The sequence below is a fragment of the Carassius auratus genome, chromosome 28, assembly GCF_003368295.1.
Source record: "Carassius auratus strain Wakin chromosome 28, ASM336829v1, whole genome shotgun sequence".
Lineage (NCBI taxonomy): Eukaryota > Metazoa > Chordata > Actinopteri > Cypriniformes > Cyprinidae > Carassius > Carassius auratus.
Window position 1 is genome coordinate 4,934,305 of NC_039270.1, and position 23,951 is coordinate 4,958,255.

Genomic DNA, 23,951 nt, shown 5'->3' on the forward strand with positions numbered 1-23,951 from the left:
AAAGGTTAGCACAAAAAAAATTATGTATTCTTTGTAGACTTTTGTCCTCATAATGTTGGGTGAAAAACAATGAGAACAAAATTTTTGTAACATCCTTTGAATATTTAAAATGGAAATTAACTTCAAATGCACAAGGTTGTGTGCTATTTTGTAGTGTGACTTACATTCAGTGGGTCTCATTCACTAAACATGTGTTGACACAAATTTTTGCCTGAAATGTGGATACGGACGTTTTCATGAATTAATTATTAAGAGAGCGGGGTAAGTTGTCACACAGGTAAGTTGTCACACTGTTCATAACTCCAACACTAGAGTCTCTATCTCAAAAATCAAATAGCCACTTTATGTGACTTCTTCTTGTATAGTCAACTTCCTGTTCACATGTGGTCAAGATCACTGTAATCTGAGGTTAGCACAATTTTCTTATTTTTCTGCTTAAAAAGTAAAAAAAAAAAACACTTTACATTTTATGCAATACAACTTTGTTAGGTGTGAATGTTTAAAATGATTATTTTGCACAAAATAGAGAAGACAGTAACGTTTCTTTTGATACTTTTATCTAAAGTGATATGATGAGATAAACTTGAGATTTAGACAACATTAGCACACAAGTAAGTATGGGGCAAGTTGTCTCAATGACTTTTGGGGCAGGTCGACACGTGTGACAAGTTGCCCCTGTACAAACAAACACATCGAACATGCTCAGAAAACATGATAAATTGTGATATTGTAATTTATTTCTAATTGCAATAAGCTGTTTAAAGGAAGGAAGGAAGGAAGGAATTAAGGAAGGAAGGAAAATCAGCAATTAAGGAAAGAAGGAAGGAAAATCAGGAATTAAGGAAGGAAGGAAGGAAAATCAGGAATTAAGGAAGGAAATACAGGAAGGAAGATGGTTCGAAATTATAAACAAAAGACAGAGCATGGCAGTACACTACCTGACATAATGTTAAAGGCAGTCAGGCAGTTAAAGTTGCAGAACAAATCCATCAGAAGTACAGCAAAGGATTTTGACACAAATTACCGTACTCTGACTTGGTATTGTCAAAAGATTACCAGAGAAGAAATTGAAAGTCAGACAGACATGTCAACAACAATGGTTGGTTATACAACGCCACGGAAGATTTTTTCACCTGATTTGGAAAAGCAGCTTTTTGAGTATATTACCAGGTCAGCTGACATTTATTTTGGTCTGTCGCCAAGTGAGGTCAGAAAGCTTACCTACCAGTTTGCTGTGGCAAACCAGCTGAATTTTGCACCTTTGTGGTCAGAAAAAGAAAAGAGTGGTTTACAGGCTTCTTAAAGCGGCATACAACACTGTCGCTGAGAAAGCCAGAGGCAACTAGCCTTGCCAGGGCAAGTAGCTTCAACAGAAAGAATGTTAATGCTTTCTTTGACAACTTAGAGATTGTGTTACGCAAATATGAATTTGGACCAGGAGACATTTGGAATGTTGATGAAACTGGGGTCACCACTGTACATAAACCAGACAAAGTGGTGGCCAGACGTGGATAATAGGGTCAAATAGGGTCACTGACCTCAGCTGAAATGGGAACCCTTGTCACACTGGCCTGTGCTGTGTCAGCCACAGGGAATAGTATACCTCCATACTTTATTTTCCCCCGTGTCAACTTCCGTGCTCATTTCCTGATCAACGGGCCACCTGGCAGCAAAGGAGGGGCAAATTCCTCTGCATGGATGAAAGACACACACTTTGTTGACTTCCTGAAACATTTCAGTGAACAAACAAAGTGCTCAAAGGAGAAGCCCTGTTTACTCCTTTTGGACAACCACAAGTCTCATCTGTCCATTGATGGACTCAATTATGCCAAAGAAAATGGCATAATCATGCTGTCATTCCCACCCCACTGCTCACATTGGATCCAACCATTAGACAGGTCTGTCTACGGGCCACTAAAGAGGCACATCAACAGCGCATGTGATGCCTGGATGAGGAACAACCCTGGGAAGACAATGTCGATTTATGACATACCTGGGATTCTGGCAATTGCCTATCCTCTGGCTGCAACCCCCTTAAACACTCAGGCTGGCTTTAGGGTGGCTGGAGTTCAACCTTACAACAGAGATGTATTTATGGAAACCAAGTTTGCACCATCCTACATCACAGAAAGCCCCATTCAGAACCCTGCGCTGTCAGGCTCCAGCACCAACTCTGCCCTGCCAGGCCCCAGCACCAACCCTTCCATGCCAGGCCCCAGCACCAACTCTGCCCTGCCAGGCCCCAGCACCAACCCTTCCATGCCAGGCCCCAGCACCAACTCTGCCCTGCCAGGCTCCAGCACCAACTCTGCCCTGCCAGACCCCAGCACCAACCCTCCCATGCCAGACCCCAGCACCAACTCTGCCCTGCCAGGCCCCAGCACCAACCATTTCATGCCAGACCCAGCACCAACTCTGCAGTGCCGAGCACACACCGAGTTATGCTTCTGCTATCACCAGCTCACCCTTACCCAGCAATGTTATTGCTGACAGTGGGCTACCAACTCCAGAGGACATTCGGCCATATCCAAAAGCCGGCCCCCGAAAACCAGCCAGCAAAGGAAGAAAACGACGCAAAACAGCAATACTTACTGACACGCCAGTGAAGCAGCAACTAGAAATAGAAAAGAATAAGCCTCAATCTAGCAAAAAGCTGTTTCAAAAGAAAGGGAAGCAGAAATCTGGACCTATGAAAAACAAGGCAGCTAGAAGAAAAATCATGCAAGAGTCATCATCAGATGATGAAGAGTGCTTCTGCCTCGTCTGTGTAGAGCCATTTTCAAAGAGTCGTCCAAAGGAGACCTGGGTAAAATGTGTAAAATGCAACAATTGGGCCCATGATGCTTGCACCTCAGGCCAGGCAATTTATGTGTGTCAGAATTTATGTGTGTTATCTGTTTCCAGATTCTCCAGGCACAGATGTTTATATTTCCAGTTTGGTTTGAGTTTAAAAATTAAAATCAATATGATTCACAATTAAGTAGTTGTGTTCTTATTTTTAGATAATCTAGTGTGACAACTTACCCGCCCTATTGTGACAACTTACCCTCCGATGGGGCAAATTGTCACAAGTGCACACTCACTATTCAACAGTCTACAACTCTGTAATGAGATAAGATATAAAGATGTTATGAATACAACATATGTGCCCAAGACTTCCTTCTTTTATTTGGTATGAGATTATACCATTTTGATGTATGGTGCTCAGTAAATGTTAGACAGTGTGAAAAGTGTGACAACATACCCCGCTCTACCCTATTCTAAATGTATGGAAAATTCAAGAACAACTTATAACACATGTACGCAATAATCATATACGACCAGGGCCTTATATGCATGTGTTAAGAACACTACATATGATTAGATATGTTATTTACAGGGTGGGTGGAAAGTAACTAGACATTAAAATTGAAAATAAAGTATAAATAGAGATCCAAACACTATCACCTGATCCTTATATAAAAGGTGATTAATGTGTCTTATCTTGTGTTTTGAAGCATTGGCACACTTGGTACTGCTTGAAGACATTGTGGCGCGTGCTCTAAGGAGAGAACGCGTCTTCAGAGAGTGCACAGATATGTTTGCTGAGAGTGACAAATGGCTGTTCAGTCACTTTAGGTTGCCCAGAGAGGTCCTTATTGATTTATGCATATCACTGGAACCACACCTAAGCCTATATACAGCTCTCACCCTATACCACCTTATCTCCAAATTCTGTTTACTATCGGATTACTTGCTACAGGAAAATTTCAAAGAGAAATTGGGGACTGAGCTGGAATTTCCCAAGCCTCTATAAGCCTTGGAATTCACAAGGTGGTAAAAGCTATTATAGGTCTTGTGCCAATTTATGTAAATTTTCCTTATGACGTGGCACACCAGATGGTAGTTAAGAGGGGGTTCAATGAGATCAGTGGCATACCTAATATCATCGGTGCAAAAGACTGTACCCATGTACGTTTCAAAGCACCATCCGCAAATGTAATAAACTATGTGAACTATGTTGTAGGTGACGTTATGGTCTCAAAACCTGGCTCATGACACCTCTAGCCAACCCAACAACCCCTCAAGAAGTGCGCTACAACCTGAAACATGCCCATGCGTGCTTAGTGATAGAACACACAATCGGGTTACTCAAATCCCTTTGGATGTGCTTGGATGCAGCTGGTGGAATGCTGTTATACTGTCAGATTGTTTTAGCATGTTGTGTACTGCACAACATCACAATGGCACGGGATGTACCCGCTCCTTATGGACCACACGTACAGCCCGGAACTTGTGTGTTGCGAAATGCACGCACCAGCCCAAGCAGCGCTTCAAACACGCCTTCAGTTGATACAATGTTTATATTAGTATATAAGCACTCTATTTTCTAAATAGCTTTTGTAGTTTGCTCCAGTGGAATTCTATAATTAAGCAAATGGAATTTGTAAAAGGGTTTTTAACGATTGCAAAAAGGTTTTAGGGAATATAAAAACGTATCAGAAAACAGAATATTTATTTACTTATGCTCTCGCCAAATATTTATTTACTATGTGATCGCCAAGCAATGCTATTAATTTATTCAGTGACTCATTTATTTCCTGTAGGCCAGCTGCCACGTCCTTAATGGCAAGGATGAGGGCATCTTGAGTAGCGAGCACATCGTCGGTCAGGACTCATGCATTGGTGCACCTCTGTGAAGGTATAACAAACACCGGTGGATTTTGCATCTGCGTTCAGTATATGTTCTGTAAAAGCCGGAAGTTTTGAGTTATGATTACTTTAATACATTTCTTAAAATAAGGATTTTGATTTAAACAAATTACCATGTTGTAATTGCTTATGTAATGCCACTCAAGCTTGACTGTCCTGTAATTGCAGCCATTCTTTCATTGAAGGCAGACAGATCAGGTGGCCCCTGCCCTCCACCCATGTCTTTTTTCCTCTGTGGAACTAAAATTCTTCTTTTGGCCTTGAACTTCATGTCTAACCACATTTTTTTTTACTTCTGCAACCGTCGCCAGTGGATACACTTTTAAATAACACATTTTCCTGCCTTCCACCTCCGACAGCAATATCTCACATTCATTATTGTTAAAGTTATTTTTCTTTGTCTTTTGTTTCTGTGCCATAATTTTCTTTCTCTGGACAAGTGGTGCTTTGTGGAAAGCCCTTATATGGAGCTGGTTTGGGCGTATATTATGCTAATTACTAACCTTGTGCATGCGGGCGCTCATTTAGAAGACTACAAATTCACTAACAGAAGAACTAGTTTAAGAACAAGCTCATGTGCGTATGCACGTTGTCACGGGAGGAGCCAACGACAGACACAGTTGGCGTGGCATCAGGCCTCAGAGAGGCTTTTATTAACAGAAAATAAAACAAAGGAGGGAATAAACATGGCCAAAGGGGGAGAGTGTCCAAAATAACCAGGATATCTGGTGTCCTCATCGTGCTGCTGGGTTTGTGTGGGTCGGGCAGTGTTCATGGAGGAAGGGTCCAAGTAAGGGGCGGAGTCCGGCGGCCGCACGCGCTCCCCTCTTCGGTCCGGGGCGTGAGGGGTGGCTTCTTCTAGGAGGCGTTTAAAGACTCCATTTGTCCATTTATTATTTATAAAGAAACACGAAAATGTATAAAAGGTTCCATTACATTGTATCTTACGTTATGGCCCATAGAAGCATATTTTGGAAAAATTGGCTAACGATTGCATCATAACCTGCGACTCTCTGTCGCAAAGTAGGGAAATTACCATATGGACAGGATGATAAGCTCACAGACAATCTTTTACTGTCTATGAGGCATAAAGTCAAGGGAGAAGCCCATAGAGAGTCCATAAAAGCAACAGGACAAAATTATTCAACAACGTCTGCAAGATTCGGTTGGTGATTCAGATTTCTCTTGGCACAGCTATTAGAAGACTTACAAGTGTCAGACAGGTTGCTCACGTGACATCTATGTCATCAAGCTTAGTTTGAGTCTGCGCAGTACGCCCGACCCCCTGGTGCATGCTTCTAATTGACTTGACTTGTCTCCGTTGAATCCAATGGGGTCGCTGTGTCCATTTCTTTTACTGTCTATGGGTGAGTGCGAGCATGAGTGCGGATGCATGAATGGCGCATCATGTGTGTTTTGCTTGTCTACTGTCTTCACCGTGAAACACATTTTCTATAATTATGTACATATGTTAATGTTTACATGTTTATTTACATATACGTATATGGTAATAAAACGAAAGTTTTTTTTTTTGGAGCAACTGGCATGGTGCCCCCCAGGAAGCTGGTGCCCTACGCAAACTGCATACTCTGCGTGTAGGGAGCGACGGTACTGCATATGCAGTACAAGGTTACGGTCAGGCAGTGCATGCGGTCCAGGAGGGGTGCATCTGCAGAAGTGCGGAGATTGTTTCTGCACTGAATTTAAGTGACAGCACATTGTTTGTGGTAAAAATAACTGTCGGTGCTGCTCCTTCACTGCTTACATATCACACATGGACTGCATGCGCACTGCAAACAGAGTATGTGTGAACCTGGTGTAAAATGCTGCCTCACATACAGCTCACTAAATCGAGCTTGTGCTGTGTGCATTGTCAAAACAAAAATGCAGTGTATGATCAAACATTTAAGTGATTATATATATATATATATATATCTGTTTGAAAAAGGGGATCCACTCCTTCTTATTAAAAATCACGTAAGAGTCACGTAAGAGGGGAATTCATTTAAATTAAAATTAAATTCAGGCCCAGAATAAATGTCTAAAAATCTTGATTTGATCATAAATATTTCTACATGATAAAAAGCTTTTAAAAATATTGGTATTAATGATCTTGTTAGCAGATACTGGTCTCTGTGATTGGCAATCGGTAATCGGCATCAAAAATCCTGGTGAGAGCACCCCTAACTGTGCCTACCCTGGTTATAAATAATAATAATAGTGGTTTTGTTATTGTGTGATCAACAGATCTGAAACACTCACCTTCTGTAACACCCCAGAGGACAAAAGCCACAAACATCATAATATTTGGAAGAAATGCATGAAGAACCCCAAGAGTCCTGACATGTCTGGTTGCAATTGGGTCTAAAGAACAAATAGAGAATGTAAGTGTATGTAAATCATCTTTAGACACTTTTCAAACTCTTACCCCTTTAAATGCTTACTTAGCTGTGACTGGAGTTTATAAGCAAATCCCTAATTTTCCAATTTCCAATTTCCTGTAATCTGACAGGAAATGTGATCTGTAATCTGTAATCTGACAGGAAATGTGTCCTGTAATCTGATTTAGCAAAATGTCATTTAAAATTTGCTGAAATATTCAAGAATATTACATATGAACAGTGTTGGGGAACTAACTAGTTAGATTGAATGGGATTATGTTAATTTAATTACAAAATAAATGTAAATGTAATCAATTACAGTTACCGAGGGGGAAAAAGTGTAATTGTAATCAGTAACTTATGAAAATGTCAATGATTTCATAGGGGGTTACATCAGAATTTTTTCCCATTCACATTTAATTGATTTCTTTCATAAATTGCACAATGTTCTAAATGAGAAGCTTATATATATATATATATATATATATATATATATATATATATATATATATATATATATATATTTTACATTTACATTTATCAGACGCTTTTATCCAAAGCGATTTACAGATGAGGACAGTGGAAGCAATCAAAAACAACAAAAAGAGCAATGATATATAAGTGCTATAACAAGTCTCAGTTAGGTTAACACAGTACACCTAGCATGGGATTTTAAATAATATAATAAATAAAAAGAAAACGGATATAATAGATAATGAAAAGAAATAATAAATGAAAAGAAAATATAATAGAATACAAAAAGATTCGAAAGGTAGTTAGATTTTTAAAGAATAGAATTAGAATAGTGAGTGTTAAAGTTAGAGGGTCAAATAAAGATGGAAGAGATGTGTTTTAAGCCGATTCTTGAAGATGGCTAAGGACTCAGCTGCTCGGATTGAGTTGGGGAGGTCATTCCACCAGGAGGGAATATTTAATTTAAAAGTCTGTAAAAGTGACTTTGTATATCATTTTAATATATATATGAGATTCAGAAAACAATGCAGTATGCATTTGGGGGGTTGATGTTAAGCAGTGTGAATTCCTGACAATAAAGTGTTCCACAAATTAGTATACCCTCTCTATAAAATATAGAGACCATGGTGAACATCCCCTACCCCCTCCCCTATTATTACCTTTATTATGTGCAGTGTTGATCTAAATGCAAACTAAGCTCTAATTGAACATACAGATGCCATGTTGCATTACCAATGTTGATTCAGTTAGCAAAATCAATACCTAATTCAACATTGATCCAACATCAGAAACAACATCATCAACAGAAAGACCCGTGCTCAGTGGTCGAATTATAAATGGACGTTGCACACCGCATTGCTCTTCACTGTTGTATAAAATTAGCATATTTATGTGCTGATATTCAGGAAAGTTTTTCATTGCGTGAATTATAAGGACATTTGAACTCATCGAGCAGTGAATGCTTCTGGACTCAAGATTTGGTTTTGTTTGTTTTTCCACTCAAGTGGATGGTTAGGGGGGATTGTGGCTTCAATGGGGGGAGCGTTTTGACATTTTTTTCCACCAGGGGGATCACATTCCCCTCTATTCGAGCCTTTCCCATGCTGAGGTAAGATGTTGAAACAATGTCATTATTTAAACGTTGAAACAATGTCATAATTTCAGCGGTGAAACAAAATCACACTATCAACGTTGATCCATTTAGCAAAATCGAATCCAACTATGATTCAACCATGGTACCTGATGTTAATTCACCAGTGAATCAATGTTTAAATGCCGGCTGGGGAGCACTATTGTAAACTAAAATACGAATCAAAGATAATCAGTTACATTAATAATGTAATTTAACTAGTTACATTACTTATATTTTAAATAGGTTAACTTGTAATCTGTAACCTATTACATTTCCAAAGTAACTTTACTAACACTGCACCTGAAACACTCAACATTTCAGACATTTCAGATGTTAATAATAAGTTTCTGTACAACAGCTGAACATAAGGAAAAGTTTGGTTTTCTTTTCCACTTAGACACATTAAAGGTTGGATGCTGTTAACTTTCATTGTATTGACCTGCAGAGATGGGAAATTGTTCATCTGTAGAAAGTCAGTCATGACACAAGGGACAGTAAAATAAGATAATTATCTTATTTTACTACAATTATTTTACTTAAATATTGTGTGAACTATCTTTTTAATGGTTTTTTTTTTTTTAAAATACTTTGTCTTTTATCTTAAAAGTCAACTAAGAGGTAAACATTCTAAAAACGGTTGGTTGATTTCCCTAAAACTGTAACACTGGGACATCGATCTTTTCTGTTTTATCGAATAAATTTATTGAATAAATGTCTTGAGTAATTTTCCTGTAAACATACCTGTGAAAAATTGAGATCTGCAGTAGATTAGCCACCAGAGCAGAAGTGCAGATCCAGATGCAGTAATAGAGAAAATCAACACCATCATGTGGGAAACAGAAAGACCTGTGAAATACAGAGATTAGACTATACACAGAACACAAAGTTGGTGTCATTTATTAGTGGGGCAGATAAAACATGTACCCACTATTGTTTGCTAAGTCTGACTTACTCCCTACTGAAACAGCATTCAGCAATATTTCAAATACAGAAGAATCTCCAACATGCAGTTTTTCCCTTTTCTGCAGATACAGGGACTCACTACCCAAAGCAGCAGCAAATAAACATATCCCTGCTGTGGTTTATTAAAATTAAAATGTATGTGAAGTTGGATTAGGTTAGGAAGGTGGACATTCAAATGAATCATAACAGACCTGATATGGAAATTAAAATGTGTCACAGAAATATTTAGATGACAGTGCAGTGTTGAAAGGTCCAGTCAGACCAACACCGTAAAGCATTGTCCTGTGAATTAATGGTAGAAAATTGCCAGAATTTTGCCAATAATTTACTGTTAACAGTTATTTACAGTAATCTACTTTACAGTAGATTACTCTTAACTAATTTACAGAATGTGAATGTGCATGATTATTATCCAAGTTGATATTCTGATCATAATTTTTTTCCAACCATATTGCCTGTTTTACTCTGTATTTCCTATCTCTTGATACAGATTTTTGTATGGGGTGGTACTACTCTTTTGTTTATACAGGCTATTCGGTCACTTGTTATTTTCATGATATTGTCAATTAATTTTCCGTTTTTTTTTTCTTTATTATGGTTTACTCGCAGAGTTTTGAGTTTGTTTTCTTTTGGTTTAGATAGATTGCAGACCCTTTCCCCTCAGATGTGTGGCTTCATTCGTATTTGTAAATATTGTAAACATCTTCTTGTACATTATTCTTCATATTATTAATTCTTCTAATTCCCTGTGTTTTCATCTTAAAGTACACCTAACACACGACATGAACAAAACTATACATTTAAAGCAGATTATACGTTCTATTACTGTGCTTTCTACATACTTTCTAGAATAGAGATAGATACAGTGTATTTGCAAAGTATTCACTAGTTTAGACTTCCAGAAAGCCCAGGAGTAGGCAAGTTCGGTCTAGGAGAGCTGCAATCCTGCAGAGTTCTGGAAGACAGTTTGCCTACCCCTGGTCTAGCCATTCTACCATAAAGTTCAGATCAGTCAAGGGCTGTAATGACCGTTGTCTCCACACCAGAGTATGTGAGTGGAGTGGAGTGATTTTGACTGGAGCAAGAAGCAGATTTTTTAAAAGTTGAAACGTTGTGGTTTCCAAGAGCACTCCATCACGAGTACAATTCATGCAGACAGCCAGTAATATAACTGCATATTTAGCTATTCACAGGTTAAACATATTTAGCTAGCTTGATAGAGAAGGATCACTCAATTCAGAAAGAATGAGAAGGCAATGATGACAGCAATGGACATGAGAGGGAAGTTATAGTTCTGAAGGAATTTGTATGTTTCTTCTAGATACATAATATTTGCAGCTGAAAGTGAGCAAGGCGTGGAGAGGGAAATGGTGAACCTGGAGCGGAGCAATTATTAAATACTTGGAATGCAGAGGAGAAATTGTTGCTGCTCCAATTCACTCACATACTCTTGACTTAGCTCCAGAGATTCTGTGTGGAGCAGAGTGACCAGCAGGTTCTTAGTCAGCTCTCTTACTAAGGTCCTTCTCCAAAGATTGCTCAGTCTGGTTGGGTGGCCAGCTCTTGGAAGAGTCCTAGTTGTACCAAACTTATTGCATTTGGGAATTATGTGTACTTGAGAACCTTCAGTGTGTAAGAAATATTTTTTGTAGCCTTTCCCAGATCTGTGACTCGATAAAATCCTGTCTCTGCAGTCTGCAGGCAATTCCTTTGACCCCATGGCTTGGTTTTCACTCTGATATGCATTGTCAGCTGTGAGGCTTTTTATAGAGATTGCTAAGACATGTGACCAACTGGGCGGCAACGTCATCAGAACGCAAAGAATTATGGGTATGTTTGGCCAGTTAACATGGTCTGGCATAGAAGGCTAGTGTTCTAGCATGAAAATAAGGAAAAATTAGCGTGAAAAACAGAATATAATACTACAAAATGCAGCGTGCTAAAGAACAAATTGTCGGACCATACCGCCTAAAACTAAATCCTAATGCAAAGATATGATGAGAAAATAAAGAGAATCAAAGGACTCGATCCTTACTAGCAGAGCGACTGGTCAAGGTAACACCATCCAGCCCAAAAGAAGAGCATGTGAAAAGGCTGTGTTGTGGTGCTTTGGCAGACAGCCTGAAGAGCTTGATGACATGTTTGCTTGCGATAATCAGAACTGTCCTATACAGTGATTCCGTTTAGACTGCGTGGGACTCAGCAGCGCACCAGCCAGAGAAGAGTCATGTGTCTGTGACTTATCACCCACAACCTACCTCATACATTTTCAGTTTCTCATCATTTCTATCGACTCTTTATAAATGTAAATGTATTCATCTAAATGTATTTACATGTTAAATATGTAAAGAAACTGAAATTAAGTTGGTTGTTACTACTATTTAAGTTATGTAATTGTGTTTGCAACCAAAGAACACTGATTTTGCACAATTCTTCCTTAATAAAGATAAAGGAGGCAGAATTTCATTCAATCTTTGTGCATTTTATTTACAGACGTGGCTAAAAAAACATTACATGTGAGAAGAGACATTACAAAATCTTTTGGAAAAACAAAAAAACATTTTACATATTAGATGTGAGCATGGTGCATAATTCTAACATGACGCCTTCACAACAATACTTGGACAGATATTGGTCAAAGCACAGCACACAACCACAATTATTATCCAGCAAAGTCTTCAGCTCAGTCTCATGACCGGTGTGGACAGTGCCCGGTGATGGGGGTGGATTCTCAGGACCTTCTATCTCAGGTGCAGGTGTAGTGTCTGACAGTAACAATATAAAGAAATTGTGTCATATCACAACCTCAATTCCTAAGGAATCCAGATTAGCTTTACACAGGGGACAACATACACTACCGTTCAAAAGTTTGGGGTCAGGAAGATTTTTAAATGTTTTTAAAAGAAGCATCTTCTGCTCACCAAGGCTGCATTTATTGGATAAAAAAAAAAACAGTAATATTGTGAAATATTATGATAATTTAAAATGACTTTTCTATTTTAATATATTTTAAACTAATTTATTCCTGTAATCAAAGCAGGATCACACTCCAACATTTCATAGGCAGGTTTGCCTGCAAACACAGTCACCAAATAAATAGCAATGTAGCCTAGATGTACAACATTTTAAAACTGATTAACGTTACGCTTTAGTACATTGGATAACTTAAGCTCATTTTTTAGCCATTTCATGCTAGTTAACAGTTAACATTTACAGAGAGTTATTGTAACTTACCTTTGTGAAAATGCTTTGAACACACCATCATGTGTGGTGGAGTGTTATCGAAGGTAATCTTGGCCTCCTTACTGCTGCTATCCATGCCATTTGTTGCCTTTTTGTCACCTCTGAAACATGGCTTGTACTATTATTTTTCCATTCTTAAGCTTTATGCCACTTCTATCGTGAGAACGACTATTGCAGTTTATAACACAGCAGGTAGACGGCATTTTGAACACTGCGTTCTTCCCTCCATGCAAAGAAGTCTGCCGCGTTATGTTTGTGCCGCAGATTCCCAAAATGCTTTGCGTTCACCACTGGGAATACGTCATGATGACGACACATTAGCGATCTCTATAGTGAGGTGTGTGTCTTTCCAAATCATATCCAATAAATTTAATTTGCAATAGGATAACTCCAATCATGGTGTAGAAACATCTCAACAGAGATCAAGAGAAATGGGAAGTACCTGAGCTAAATTTCAAGTGTTGTTGCAAAGGGTCTAAATTCTTATGTAAATGTGATATTTCAGGGTTTTTTTTCTCTTACAGAAATGTACAGACATTTTTAAAATTCTCTGCCATTATGGGGTACTGAATTTAAACGATTGTACTAACAGGCTGCAACATCATAAAACTGCAAAAGTGAAGGGGCTCTGCATACTTTCTGAATGCACTGTACTTACTTTCTTACAATTCCTTGCAGCTTTAAAAAAAAAAAAAGAAAAAAAAAAACCTAAACCAAAAATGTATTCATCTATTGTATTGACTTGAAAGAGTAAACTGGTTTGTTTGCCAGTTAGTTCAGTTGTGTAATGTTTATGTTAATCTGTTACTCACCCATCCGATTCAGTACTCCAGTTGCATTGGCTGAAAGTCCTTCAGCAAACACTTGACACATGTAAACTCCTTTATCCTCAGTTCTGACACCCTTCAGTCTGAGAGAGAAGTTTCCTTTAGGGATTTCAGCAGTGAAGAACTCAACTCTATCTATGTATCTCTCATCTGATGAATCTGGAAAAGTCTTATTCATTTGATAGAGCAGAACCAGAATATCTTCATCTGTTTTCCTCCATGAAACTTCTTCAAAATGTTCAGGTGGGATGTGAGAGTCTACAGAGCAGTTAAGTGTGACGTCTTCACCCACAGACACAGATATGGAGCGACTCGATCCTGATACTAGCAAACGCTCTGAAATAATTAAATAAACAGTTCCAACATCAGATACAACATAGTTTGAATTTTATGTACAGTATTCCTTTTTTTATCATGAAAATTATGGAACTCTGATCCAGACTCACCAACATCTTTTATTTGAACCACAGTCTCACCAGAATCCTGCTGACTGTGAACTGTACATGTGTATTGCCCCTTATCTTCAGCTCTCAGATTGTTCAGACGGAGGGAGAAGTTTCCATGTTGAATCTGATCAGTAAAGAAATGAGCTCTATCATGATAATCCTGCTGCTGGGCCTCTGGTCGACTCTCACCCTCTAGAAACAGATGAACCAAAGTCTCTGAGCCTTTTTTTCTCCATTCCACCTCAAGACCCTCCATTGATGAAAGCTCATCAACATAACAGGGCAATACCACTGAAGATCCCAGAGGAGCAACCAGAGGACCAGGGGGACCATGTACAGTCAACCCTAAAATTTGAATAAACAATATTTATTAAATAAAACACCAGGATGCTCAGCATTTAACAGCTATAAATACAGAAATTACTTCTTTCTGCCATGTAGAAATTTGCTGTACAAATTCCTTTGTATAAAAAATGTGTATTACTGGAGCACAGAAACTTTTCTTTTTACCTTTGATTGAAAAGAAAAAAAGATTAAAACCCATTTCTTGTCAGGTTCTTGGTAAGGGAGGAACTCAGGTGCAGACAGGGATTCTCAAACAAAGGGTTTATTACAAAAAGGGGAAAACAAAAACCCACGAGGGGGAAAACAGGACTAGGGCAGATACAACAAATACTAAACAGGACTGATCAGACAAGATAAACAAAGACTCAAAACTAGAGAACACTAACTACAAATAACACTCACGGTTATACAGGGACTTCAGAGGTACAATCACAAGGGTAGAACACATAAGTAGTACACAAATCACAATGACAATGAACCGACGCAAGACAGAGCACACTAGGAGATCTAAATAGGGGGAACAATCAAGACGAGACAGGTGGCACAGATGGGACAATCAAGACACGACTAGGTTAACAAGGGGGGCGGGGCAAGGGAACGAGACAACACAAGCACATGGCCCAAAGACAAGGCCATGCGCTTGTACACAAAACATGGGTCTGCCATGATCCTGCCTCAAGACTAGGAAAAATCAAGGACACGAGGGCAGGATCATGACAGAACCCCTCCCTTAAGGAGCGGCTTCCAGACGCTCCTCAAGGGAACATCAAACACGGGACATGACTGACATGACGGACTGGGACACCGACACAAACCAACAAGACATGACTAATAATAACAAAGGCAAACATGAAAACACAATGGCAGGGTTAGGGTGACATAACAAAAAAAACAAACAGGGAAGGGGAGGAGGCGGGAGCACAAAGTTCATGGGGGACAGGCCAGGGTGGGTGGGAGGGGTAGGGATTTTAGGAGGACAGGATGAAGGCTGACGACGGGGGGTACGGGCAGGTCTGGGTGGTGAGGGGCGGGGAGGGGTCTCGGGACAGCTGGCCGAGGACATGACAGGAGCAGACACGGGACGCGGGGCAACACTTACGGGACGCGGGGAGACGACAGCTGGACAAGGGGGAACAACATCTACTGGACACGGGGAGACAACAGGACACGGGACATCTACGGGACACGGGGCAATATTCACTGGACACGGGGCTACATCCACGGGACACGGGGCAACACTCACGGGACACGGGGAGACGACATCTACGGGACACGGGGCAACATCTACTGGACACGGGGGGACCACAGGACACGGGGGGACATTAACGGGACACGGGGCCACATCAACAGGACACGGGGCCACATCAACAGGACACGGGGAGACAACGGCTGGACACTTGGGACTTCTGGGAACAGGGTCAGGGGACAAGACAGGACTGGTGGGGATTTCCAGGATACGGACAAGACTAGACAAATAATCAGAAAAGGCTTTAGCAGCCAGGACAATTGGCATCTCCTTACGAGATGAGACAGACAGTACAAGAGTCTTTGCTGCAGAGTCGGCCGCGGCTCTCTCCTCCGCTCTCACGACTGCAGACTTGAATAAGGCTCTCTTCTTTGCAGGCTCGGGCACGCCAGCGCTCACCGCTGCTGGCTCGGGCACGCTCACCGCTGCAGGCTCGGGCACGCTCACCGCTGCTGGCTCGGGCACGCTCACCGCTGCTGGCTCGGGCACGCTCACCGCTGCTGGCTCGGGCACGCTCACCGCTGCTGGCTCGGGCACGCTCACCGCTGCTGGCTCGGGCCAGCTCCGCGGCGGCACGCCAGCTCTCGACGCTGCTGGCACGGGCACGCCAGCTCTCGACGCTGCTGGCACGGGCACGCCAGCTCTCGACGCTGCTGGCACGGGCACGCCAGCTCTCGACGCTGCTGGCACGGGCACGCCAGCTCTCGACGCTGCTGGCACGGGCACGCCAGCTCTCGACGCTGCTGGCACGGGCACGCCAGCTCTCGACGCTGCTGGCACGGGCACGCCAGCTCTCGACGCTGCTGGCACGGGCACGCCAGCTCTCGACGCTGCTGGCACGGGCACGCCAGCTCTCGACGCTGCTGGCACGGGCACGCCAGCTCTCGACGCTGCTGGCACGGGCACGCCAGCTCTCGACGCTGCTGGCACGGGCACGCCAGCTCTCGACGCTGCTGGCACGGGCACGCCAGCTCTCGACGCTGCTGGCACGGGCACGCCAGCTCTCGACGCTGCTGGCACGGGCGTCCAGCATTGCCTCCTGTCCGCTGAGTTCCATTCGGGTCGGTTCATTCTGTCAGGTTCTTGGTAAGGGAGGAACTCAGGTGCAGACAGGGATTCTCAAACAAAGGGTTTATTACAAAAAGGGGAAAACAAAAACCCACGAGGGGGAAAACAGGACTAGGGCAGATACAACAAATACTAAACAGGACTGATCAGACAAGATAAACAAAGACTCAAAACTAGAGAACACTAACTACAAATAACACTCACGGTTATACAGGGACTTCAGAGGTACAATCACAAGGGTAGAACACATAAGTAGTACACAAATCACAATGACAATGAACCGACGCAAGACAGAGCACACTAGGAGATCTAAATAGGGGGAACAATCAAGACGAGACAGGTGGCACAGATGGGACAATCAAGACACGACTAGGTTAACAAGGGGGGCGGGGCAAGGGAACGAGACAACACAAGCACATGGCCCAAAGACAAGGCCATGCGCTTGTACACAAAACATGGGTCTGCCATGATCCTGCCTCAAGACTAGGAAAAATCAAGGACACGAGGGCAGGATCATGACATTTCTCTAATACACTGGTTATGGTTTTCAATTAAAGGAATTATGTTGTAAAATTAGTCTAGATATCTTTATAAACCGCTAACTGGTAACTTAGCAGCTGCTACATACATTTTTAAAAGTTAGCTTTTAGTACAATATACATGTTTATTAATTAATGTTAGTTTTGCTAGCGTTCTTTAGTTGGTAACATATTTCCCCATTGACACATTCTGCCCTTCTGATTTCAGAGTCTCCAAACACTGCAGCTGATTCACCAGAGACAGCATTGGAGGAGAAATGATGTGTCTTCGTTTGTAAATATATCATAATATTCCAAATGCAGTGTAAACTTAACTTGTTTTGTTCATGTCAGTGTTCTAGTTTTAATTTTTAGAAATCTACAATGTATTTTATTTCACTTTAGACGTGATTTAATGTATATGTTTCGATGTGTATATATATTTTATGAATTTAGGTCAGATAGCAAATGTTGCCGTTCTTCTGGAAAACGTTATGAATGTAACATCTGTTCCCTGAGATACAGAACAAGTACTGCATATGGGGAAGAGCTCCTTTTTTTCTCGATACTGAAGCCTTTTTTCAATAACGCAGTAAATAACTGCACTGCCATTGGTTTAATCTGTGGTTTAACTTTTTTAAACCAATGAAAGCGTTGCGGCGATGCAGTGCACCAAAGCCAGCCAAAATGGGCAGAGCGAATGGCTACATAAGCAGGCAAATTGCCAGAGGAAATCAGGTCATACGACAGAAGCGACGACACTGAAGCCGCAGCCTCGTGGCATGGCATATAAGGCAGTACTCAATCTATATCTCAGGGAACCGAGGTTACGTTCATAAGCGAGTGTGTTCCATTTCCATACTTCACTCATAATGCGTATGCACCGTGCTACTGTAGGGAACAGCAAGACTTGTCTTGGACACCTTGGGGTCCAGGGGACAAGTGAGAGGGCCGGAGGCGTTGAACCCTTTACACTACACTTCTAAGAGGGAGCTAGCTCCCTGGAGTTGGCATGATGATGTAGTCTGATAGAGACAGTCGTTGTCATACCGAAAGGACCAGAGCAATCAAGGTCGGGATGTCCAGGTTATAGAATCTGACAAAAGTGGACGGCGAGGACCAGCCGACCACCTCACAGATGTCCTTGATAGAGACACCACTAGACCAGGCCCAAGAAGAGGCCATCCCTCTAGTGGAATGGGCTCTTACTCAAGGCCCATAGAGGAGTAACACAGAGCAATAGCGTCGTTGCTATCCAATGCGAGAGGTGCTGCTTTGAGACCACTTAGTGTGGCCACCAAAGCAGACAAAAAGCTGGTCAGATTGCAGGAACGGCTGTGACCGCTCAATGTATATCCTCAAAGCCATCAGCGGGCAGAGTAATTCCAGCTCTTGCTCGCCTGACAAAGGAGTCAGTGCCGAGAGGAAATTACCTGTGCTTTGAGTCATTGGGTCCAAACTCAAGTCATGCAGGGCTCACTGGGAGGGTGTTTTTCTCCATTCCACCTCAAGACCCTCCATTGATGACCAATGTACCCTGATGCAAAAGTGGGCATAATGCCAAGCATGAGGTGGGACCCGGAGTTTCAGCCAGTATTGAAGGGGCCGTATTCGTAGGAGGCTGAGCTGTAAAACTGGGGAGGCAGAAGCCATCAGCCCTAGCATCCTCTGAAAGATCTTCAGAGGGAAACAGGCTTTGTTCCTGGCGGAAGCTGCGAGCTGCTGAATTACCAGAGCGCGCTAGAATTCGGGCTAGAATGAGCCAGTCGTCGAGAGACTTCAGAACACGGATTCCCATCTGTCTCCAAGGGGAAAGCACCTCGTTTATGCAATTCGTAAAAGTGCGGTGAGCTAGAGACAGCCCGAAGGAAAGGACTGTATATTGGTAAGCCTCAAACGTGAATCTCAAGAATCGTCTGTGATTGGGGGGTATCTGGATGTGAAAGTAAGCATCTTTCAGGTCCAGTGAGAAGAACCAGTCCTAGGGGCAAATCTGCGTGAGGATCTGTTTCAATGTCAACATCCTGAACTTCCATCTCATGAGGGAGAGGTTCAGGAGCCTGGGGTTTAAGATGTGTCTGAGACCACCATCTTTCTTGGGGACAAGGAAATAACGGCTGTAGAAACCCTGATCCGCTTTATGAGGGAGGAACTAGTTCTATGGCTCCATTCCTTAGCAGAGTCATTACTTCGGTGCGGAGGACCTGAGCGCCATCCGATTCTACCAAAATGCGAATCACCCCACAGAAAAGCAGGGGTCTTCGGGCAAACTGCAGTGAGTAGCCGTGTTTTATTATCCCCAAAACTCATTTGGACACTCCGGGGATGGCCTGCCAGGCCTTGGCCGTGTGACAAGAGGCTGGATAGCGTCGGATGGCAGGCCGCTGAACAGGGGCCTGAACATTGACGAGTGTGGAAGAGGAAAAATGTTCTCTTTTTGAAAATGTGAAATATTTCTGTTCGCCATAATAATGGCACTTTTCATGGGGGCAACAAAAGTGGGCCCAGGTGACAGGGCAGGCAGGCGAGAGAGCTTTTGGGGTGGTCCGGCCGTGGTGGGACTTTGCGCCTTCCTCTTTCTTCCTCAATGATCAGGAACATTTGGAGGGCGTCGGGTCCAGCACAATCCTTTGCCAGGGGCCCTGACGTCTCAGCGGTTTAACGTGCTTAGCGGGGCTAGCTTGCTGATGCTGCTCCTTTGGGGGCACCCCCTGTGAGGTAGAGGCGGCAGGCTTGCTCTGATGCTGAGTTGGCGTAATCCTGGGGCAACTCGAGGCAGAAGCAAAGCTGGAGGGGGGAAGAAGTGTTGCATGTCCTGGGACAACTTCTGTGCTGCAGTGAAAGCTCCGTGAATCCCTCTACAGCTGGCTTGAAGAGACCAGATGGAGAGACTGGGGCATGGAGAAAGGCCACCTTGTCGCTCTCTTTGCTCTCAGTCAAGTTGAACCAGAAGTGGCGCTCAAGCACAATCAGGTTGGCCATGGAATGTCCGATGGCCTGGGTTGTGACTTTCGTGGCACGCAGGGCCAAATCCCCAAAGGCGGGTGCGTCAAAGCTAGACTCATCCAGGGAACAGAGAAGCTTTGCCTCAAACACTTGAAGAATGGCCATCATGTACAACGCTGAAGCAGCTTGTCCCACAGAAGTATAGGCTCTGCCAGGGAAGGGCTCTCTTGCTTTTCCACCCCACAGCCGCGGGGGTGGGGGTGGTCAGAGGTGAGCATCCACGGCCTCGTCCAGGGCCTGCATTAGCTTATAGCCATTCTCCTGAGAGCCATCCACTGAAGTGAGAGCTGCAGAGGAGGTAGTGCGTAAGCGGGTCGAGAAGGGGGCGCGCCACGACTTAGTCAGCTCGTCATGAACTTCAGGGAATAACGGGACAGAGTGCTGGTGGGGGGCGCAGAAAAGCTTGGCATCCATCCCAGCTCTGGTGTCGATGGGCTCAAGTGATGGCATGTGGGCGGGGTCAGTATCACCGGCCCAAGCCTCTGTTTCGGAAGCCGCGAGTGACATTAAGTCATCAAGTTGCTCGTCCTCTGATCCGCTAAAAGAGACAAGGTTGCTCGCTTCAGCCAAGGGATGCTGCTCTGGCCGTGAGAAGAGGAAGGGGGATGGCTCTCTCACAGGAGGGGGTGAGGCATGTGGGTGCTGGGCCGGTGTGAGCTCTCCCAAATCCGGGCACTGAGCCTCTCTACCCTGCTGTCTTTTCCTGGCCAGCTCACTTAGAAACCATCTACTAATGATCAGTTTGATTTATTTCGTGATTTAAACTTTTTTTAATATAACTTACAACATATTTGTAAATCGTCAGCATACCAGTCATGAATCATTTATGAACATATAGTCATGTTTTGTAAATGATTCATTCATCATAAACTAATAACTTATAAGTGACTTATAAATGAATTAATAAAAAATTACTAAAATGTTAACTTATTTTTTATTAATCATTTATGAAAGTAAAGTCATGTTTTGTAAATGATTAATTCATCGTTAACTAATCATTTATAAATGACTTATAACAGAAAGTTATTATAAAGTGTTACCAAATGGAATGTCTACCTTTGGAGTCAACTTTGAGATTTATAACTTTGTAGGTCTTTTTTATGCGCAAACACACAACACACTGACTAAAATTCAAAAAGTAAAAAAAGCATAATAGGACCCCTTTAACAATATCTGCTTGTCACGTCTGACATCATGCTTCACTGCTTCTGGGTCCTAACACTCTGCCAGACAACCCCCAAAAAACAACAAATTGTGCATATACACGTTTATATGCATATGATGTCATGTAAAACTGAAAAATTATAACCCTAACCTTTTTCTCCATACTGAAATCCCAGATAGCCTGACAGTGATTCAGCTAAAGTATTAGTGTCTATGACATTGTGAGTACAGAGACTGTAGTGTGCACAGCGAAGATTTAAATGCTTAGCTTAAATATGTAATATTAATTGAGTAGTGCTCATAAATGCTGCTGAGATAGTATTCTCAAGTGAAATGAGTAGAGGCTTGGACCCGGAAACAGCAGTCCTAAAATCATGACTTAACAAGAGGATTCTTCCAAGCCATCAAACTGACTTCTTCAGAGCAAGAGCACCATTACAGAGCTGGAAGCGATGGCTGACAATTTTTTTCACAGTGTATTGACTTGCATGGTTCAATGGTTCGCCAAGACTAGTAGTGTGCACTAAGAAAGCAAGTAGGGTTAATTTTTTATTTCATAATGTACAATCATTTTCAATACCATTGGCAAAAATCACATACTGTATATTGCCATATAGACATTAATATTTTTTCAAGGCACTCATTATTTATAGATTTGAAATTGGTTTAATCCAAGTCTTCTTAAAAGATGAACATTTACGATGAACAGATTTTATATAGGCTCTTATTTACATTATTTTACAGGCTTCTATTTTTTTTTATCAATTACCATTACAAAAATCTCAATATTAAACATTTTCTCATTCTGTGTATTTGTGTCTTTAAAATAGGGTAATTTACAGCACAAGGAAGCTTGATTTCAAACTGAAAAAAAGACAAGTAGGCTTACACAGTAAGTAATAAAATTATAAATGACCTCAATTCAGTTTGAGGTATTCAAAATATGACAACACTGAATTTTTATAAGCAGTTATTTAAGAGCCATATACCATCTGTTAGGCCTATTTATGTAGATAAATAAACATCAAATGGCTTTGACCTGTAATGAATTTAAAATATAGTGATGCAGTAGACAGACTAGGATATTTATATGTACAAATCAGACAAATATCCCATTCCAAAACATTTCTAGCACAAATTTAGATTTGTAAAGAAATTAAAGTTCCATCTTTGTTTAAAGACTTTCTGTGCATTACACTTACAACCAATAACATTTCTAGAGGTATATTCATCAGTCAGGTGTGGATCTATTCTGAATGGTTGATAAATTTTGAAAAAACTTAATCCAGGAGCAAAGATAAATAATTTCTACTTTGAAAGCAAGGAGAGATCGCGACTGCACACAGTCTACGCTCAAGCAGTTCATTTAAGTTAGGCTTATTTGAGAGCTCGCATCCAGTTTTCTGTGATTACATGACAGTGTTCTCATGTTACAGTAAAGACCTCGCCACATTTGCGCGGGAATGATTACAATTATGCGGAATACCTGCAATCCCGTGTAGACATTCAGACTGTAATTGACAGGAGAAGGATGATTGTCAAACTCACTCGGAAAGGAGATAGAGACGCAGATTGTATCAAGTGTATATTCGGTAGATACTGTGGAAAATGAGTAATGGAACCGTGTCAGATATTTCAGTATCGGTATCAAAATATAGATATTTTTGATAACACTACCATGTATTTTGTTTCTCCAAGCTCTGAGTCCATAAATGACGCTGAGCTCCCTCACTGTCTGATCAACTCTTCACCCACTGCAGCAACGCTTTTCCCGGTTAAGATATCAGTGTTTACAATCGGATATCTTTATTGGCTGTTGAAGTGCCTTCAAAAGTTTGAATATCAATTCAAATTGTGGGTGTACTCCGTAACAAACTATGATTTAAACGTAACAAAGTAGATTATTTTGCTTAATTTGTACTTTAAGTACAAGTAAAAGTACAGCTTTAAAAATATACTCAAAAAAGTACAAGTACCCGGAAAAACTACTTAAATACAGTAACGTGAATAGTTGTAGTTCGTTACCTCCCACCACTGAGAATTACTAATCTGATGCAATACTAGTGAATGCCATTTGATGGCAGCATAGCACGCGGTACAGTTAGCGCCTACAGAAGAATTAGAATGCACTCGGTAACCCTGACGTTAATGAATGAAAATGAGTGTGGTGAAAAAAAAAGAAAAGTGGACTCTGAATATTGTGTGATCAAAGAAGAATGGACTACAAAATACTTCTTCACCAAAATCAGACAGAAGGCTGTATGTTTAATATGCCAAGAAGGTATTGCAGTTTTTAAAGACTACAAGCTCAGTCATCATTTCTCAAGCAAGCATTTGAATTATGCTCTCAACCTGTCACCTGCAGAAAGGGCAAACAAGGCATTAAAACTTGCCACAAACTTTAAAGCCCAGCAAAATACATTTAAGAAACAGTGCTCCATTCAAG

General features: G+C 41.6%; 1 protein-coding gene across 1 annotated transcript in view; it reads right to left on the reverse strand.

Moving 5' to 3' along the window:
- The window catches only part of LOC113047433 (uncharacterized), a 66,094-nt gene that overhangs the window by 25,934 nt on the left and 16,209 nt on the right, over positions 1 to 23,951 (reverse strand). Inside the window, exons 2-5 of the mRNA XM_026208795.1 lie at positions 14,159 to 14,503; positions 13,698 to 14,048; positions 9,421 to 9,525; positions 6,955 to 7,056 (exon numbers count right to left, since the gene is read on the reverse strand). Coding sequence (XP_026064580.1) covers positions 6,955 to 7,056; positions 9,421 to 9,525; positions 13,698 to 14,048; positions 14,159 to 14,503 — 903 coding nt within the window. The remainder of the gene's footprint in view (positions 1 to 6,954; positions 7,057 to 9,420; positions 9,526 to 13,697; positions 14,049 to 14,158; positions 14,504 to 23,951) is intronic.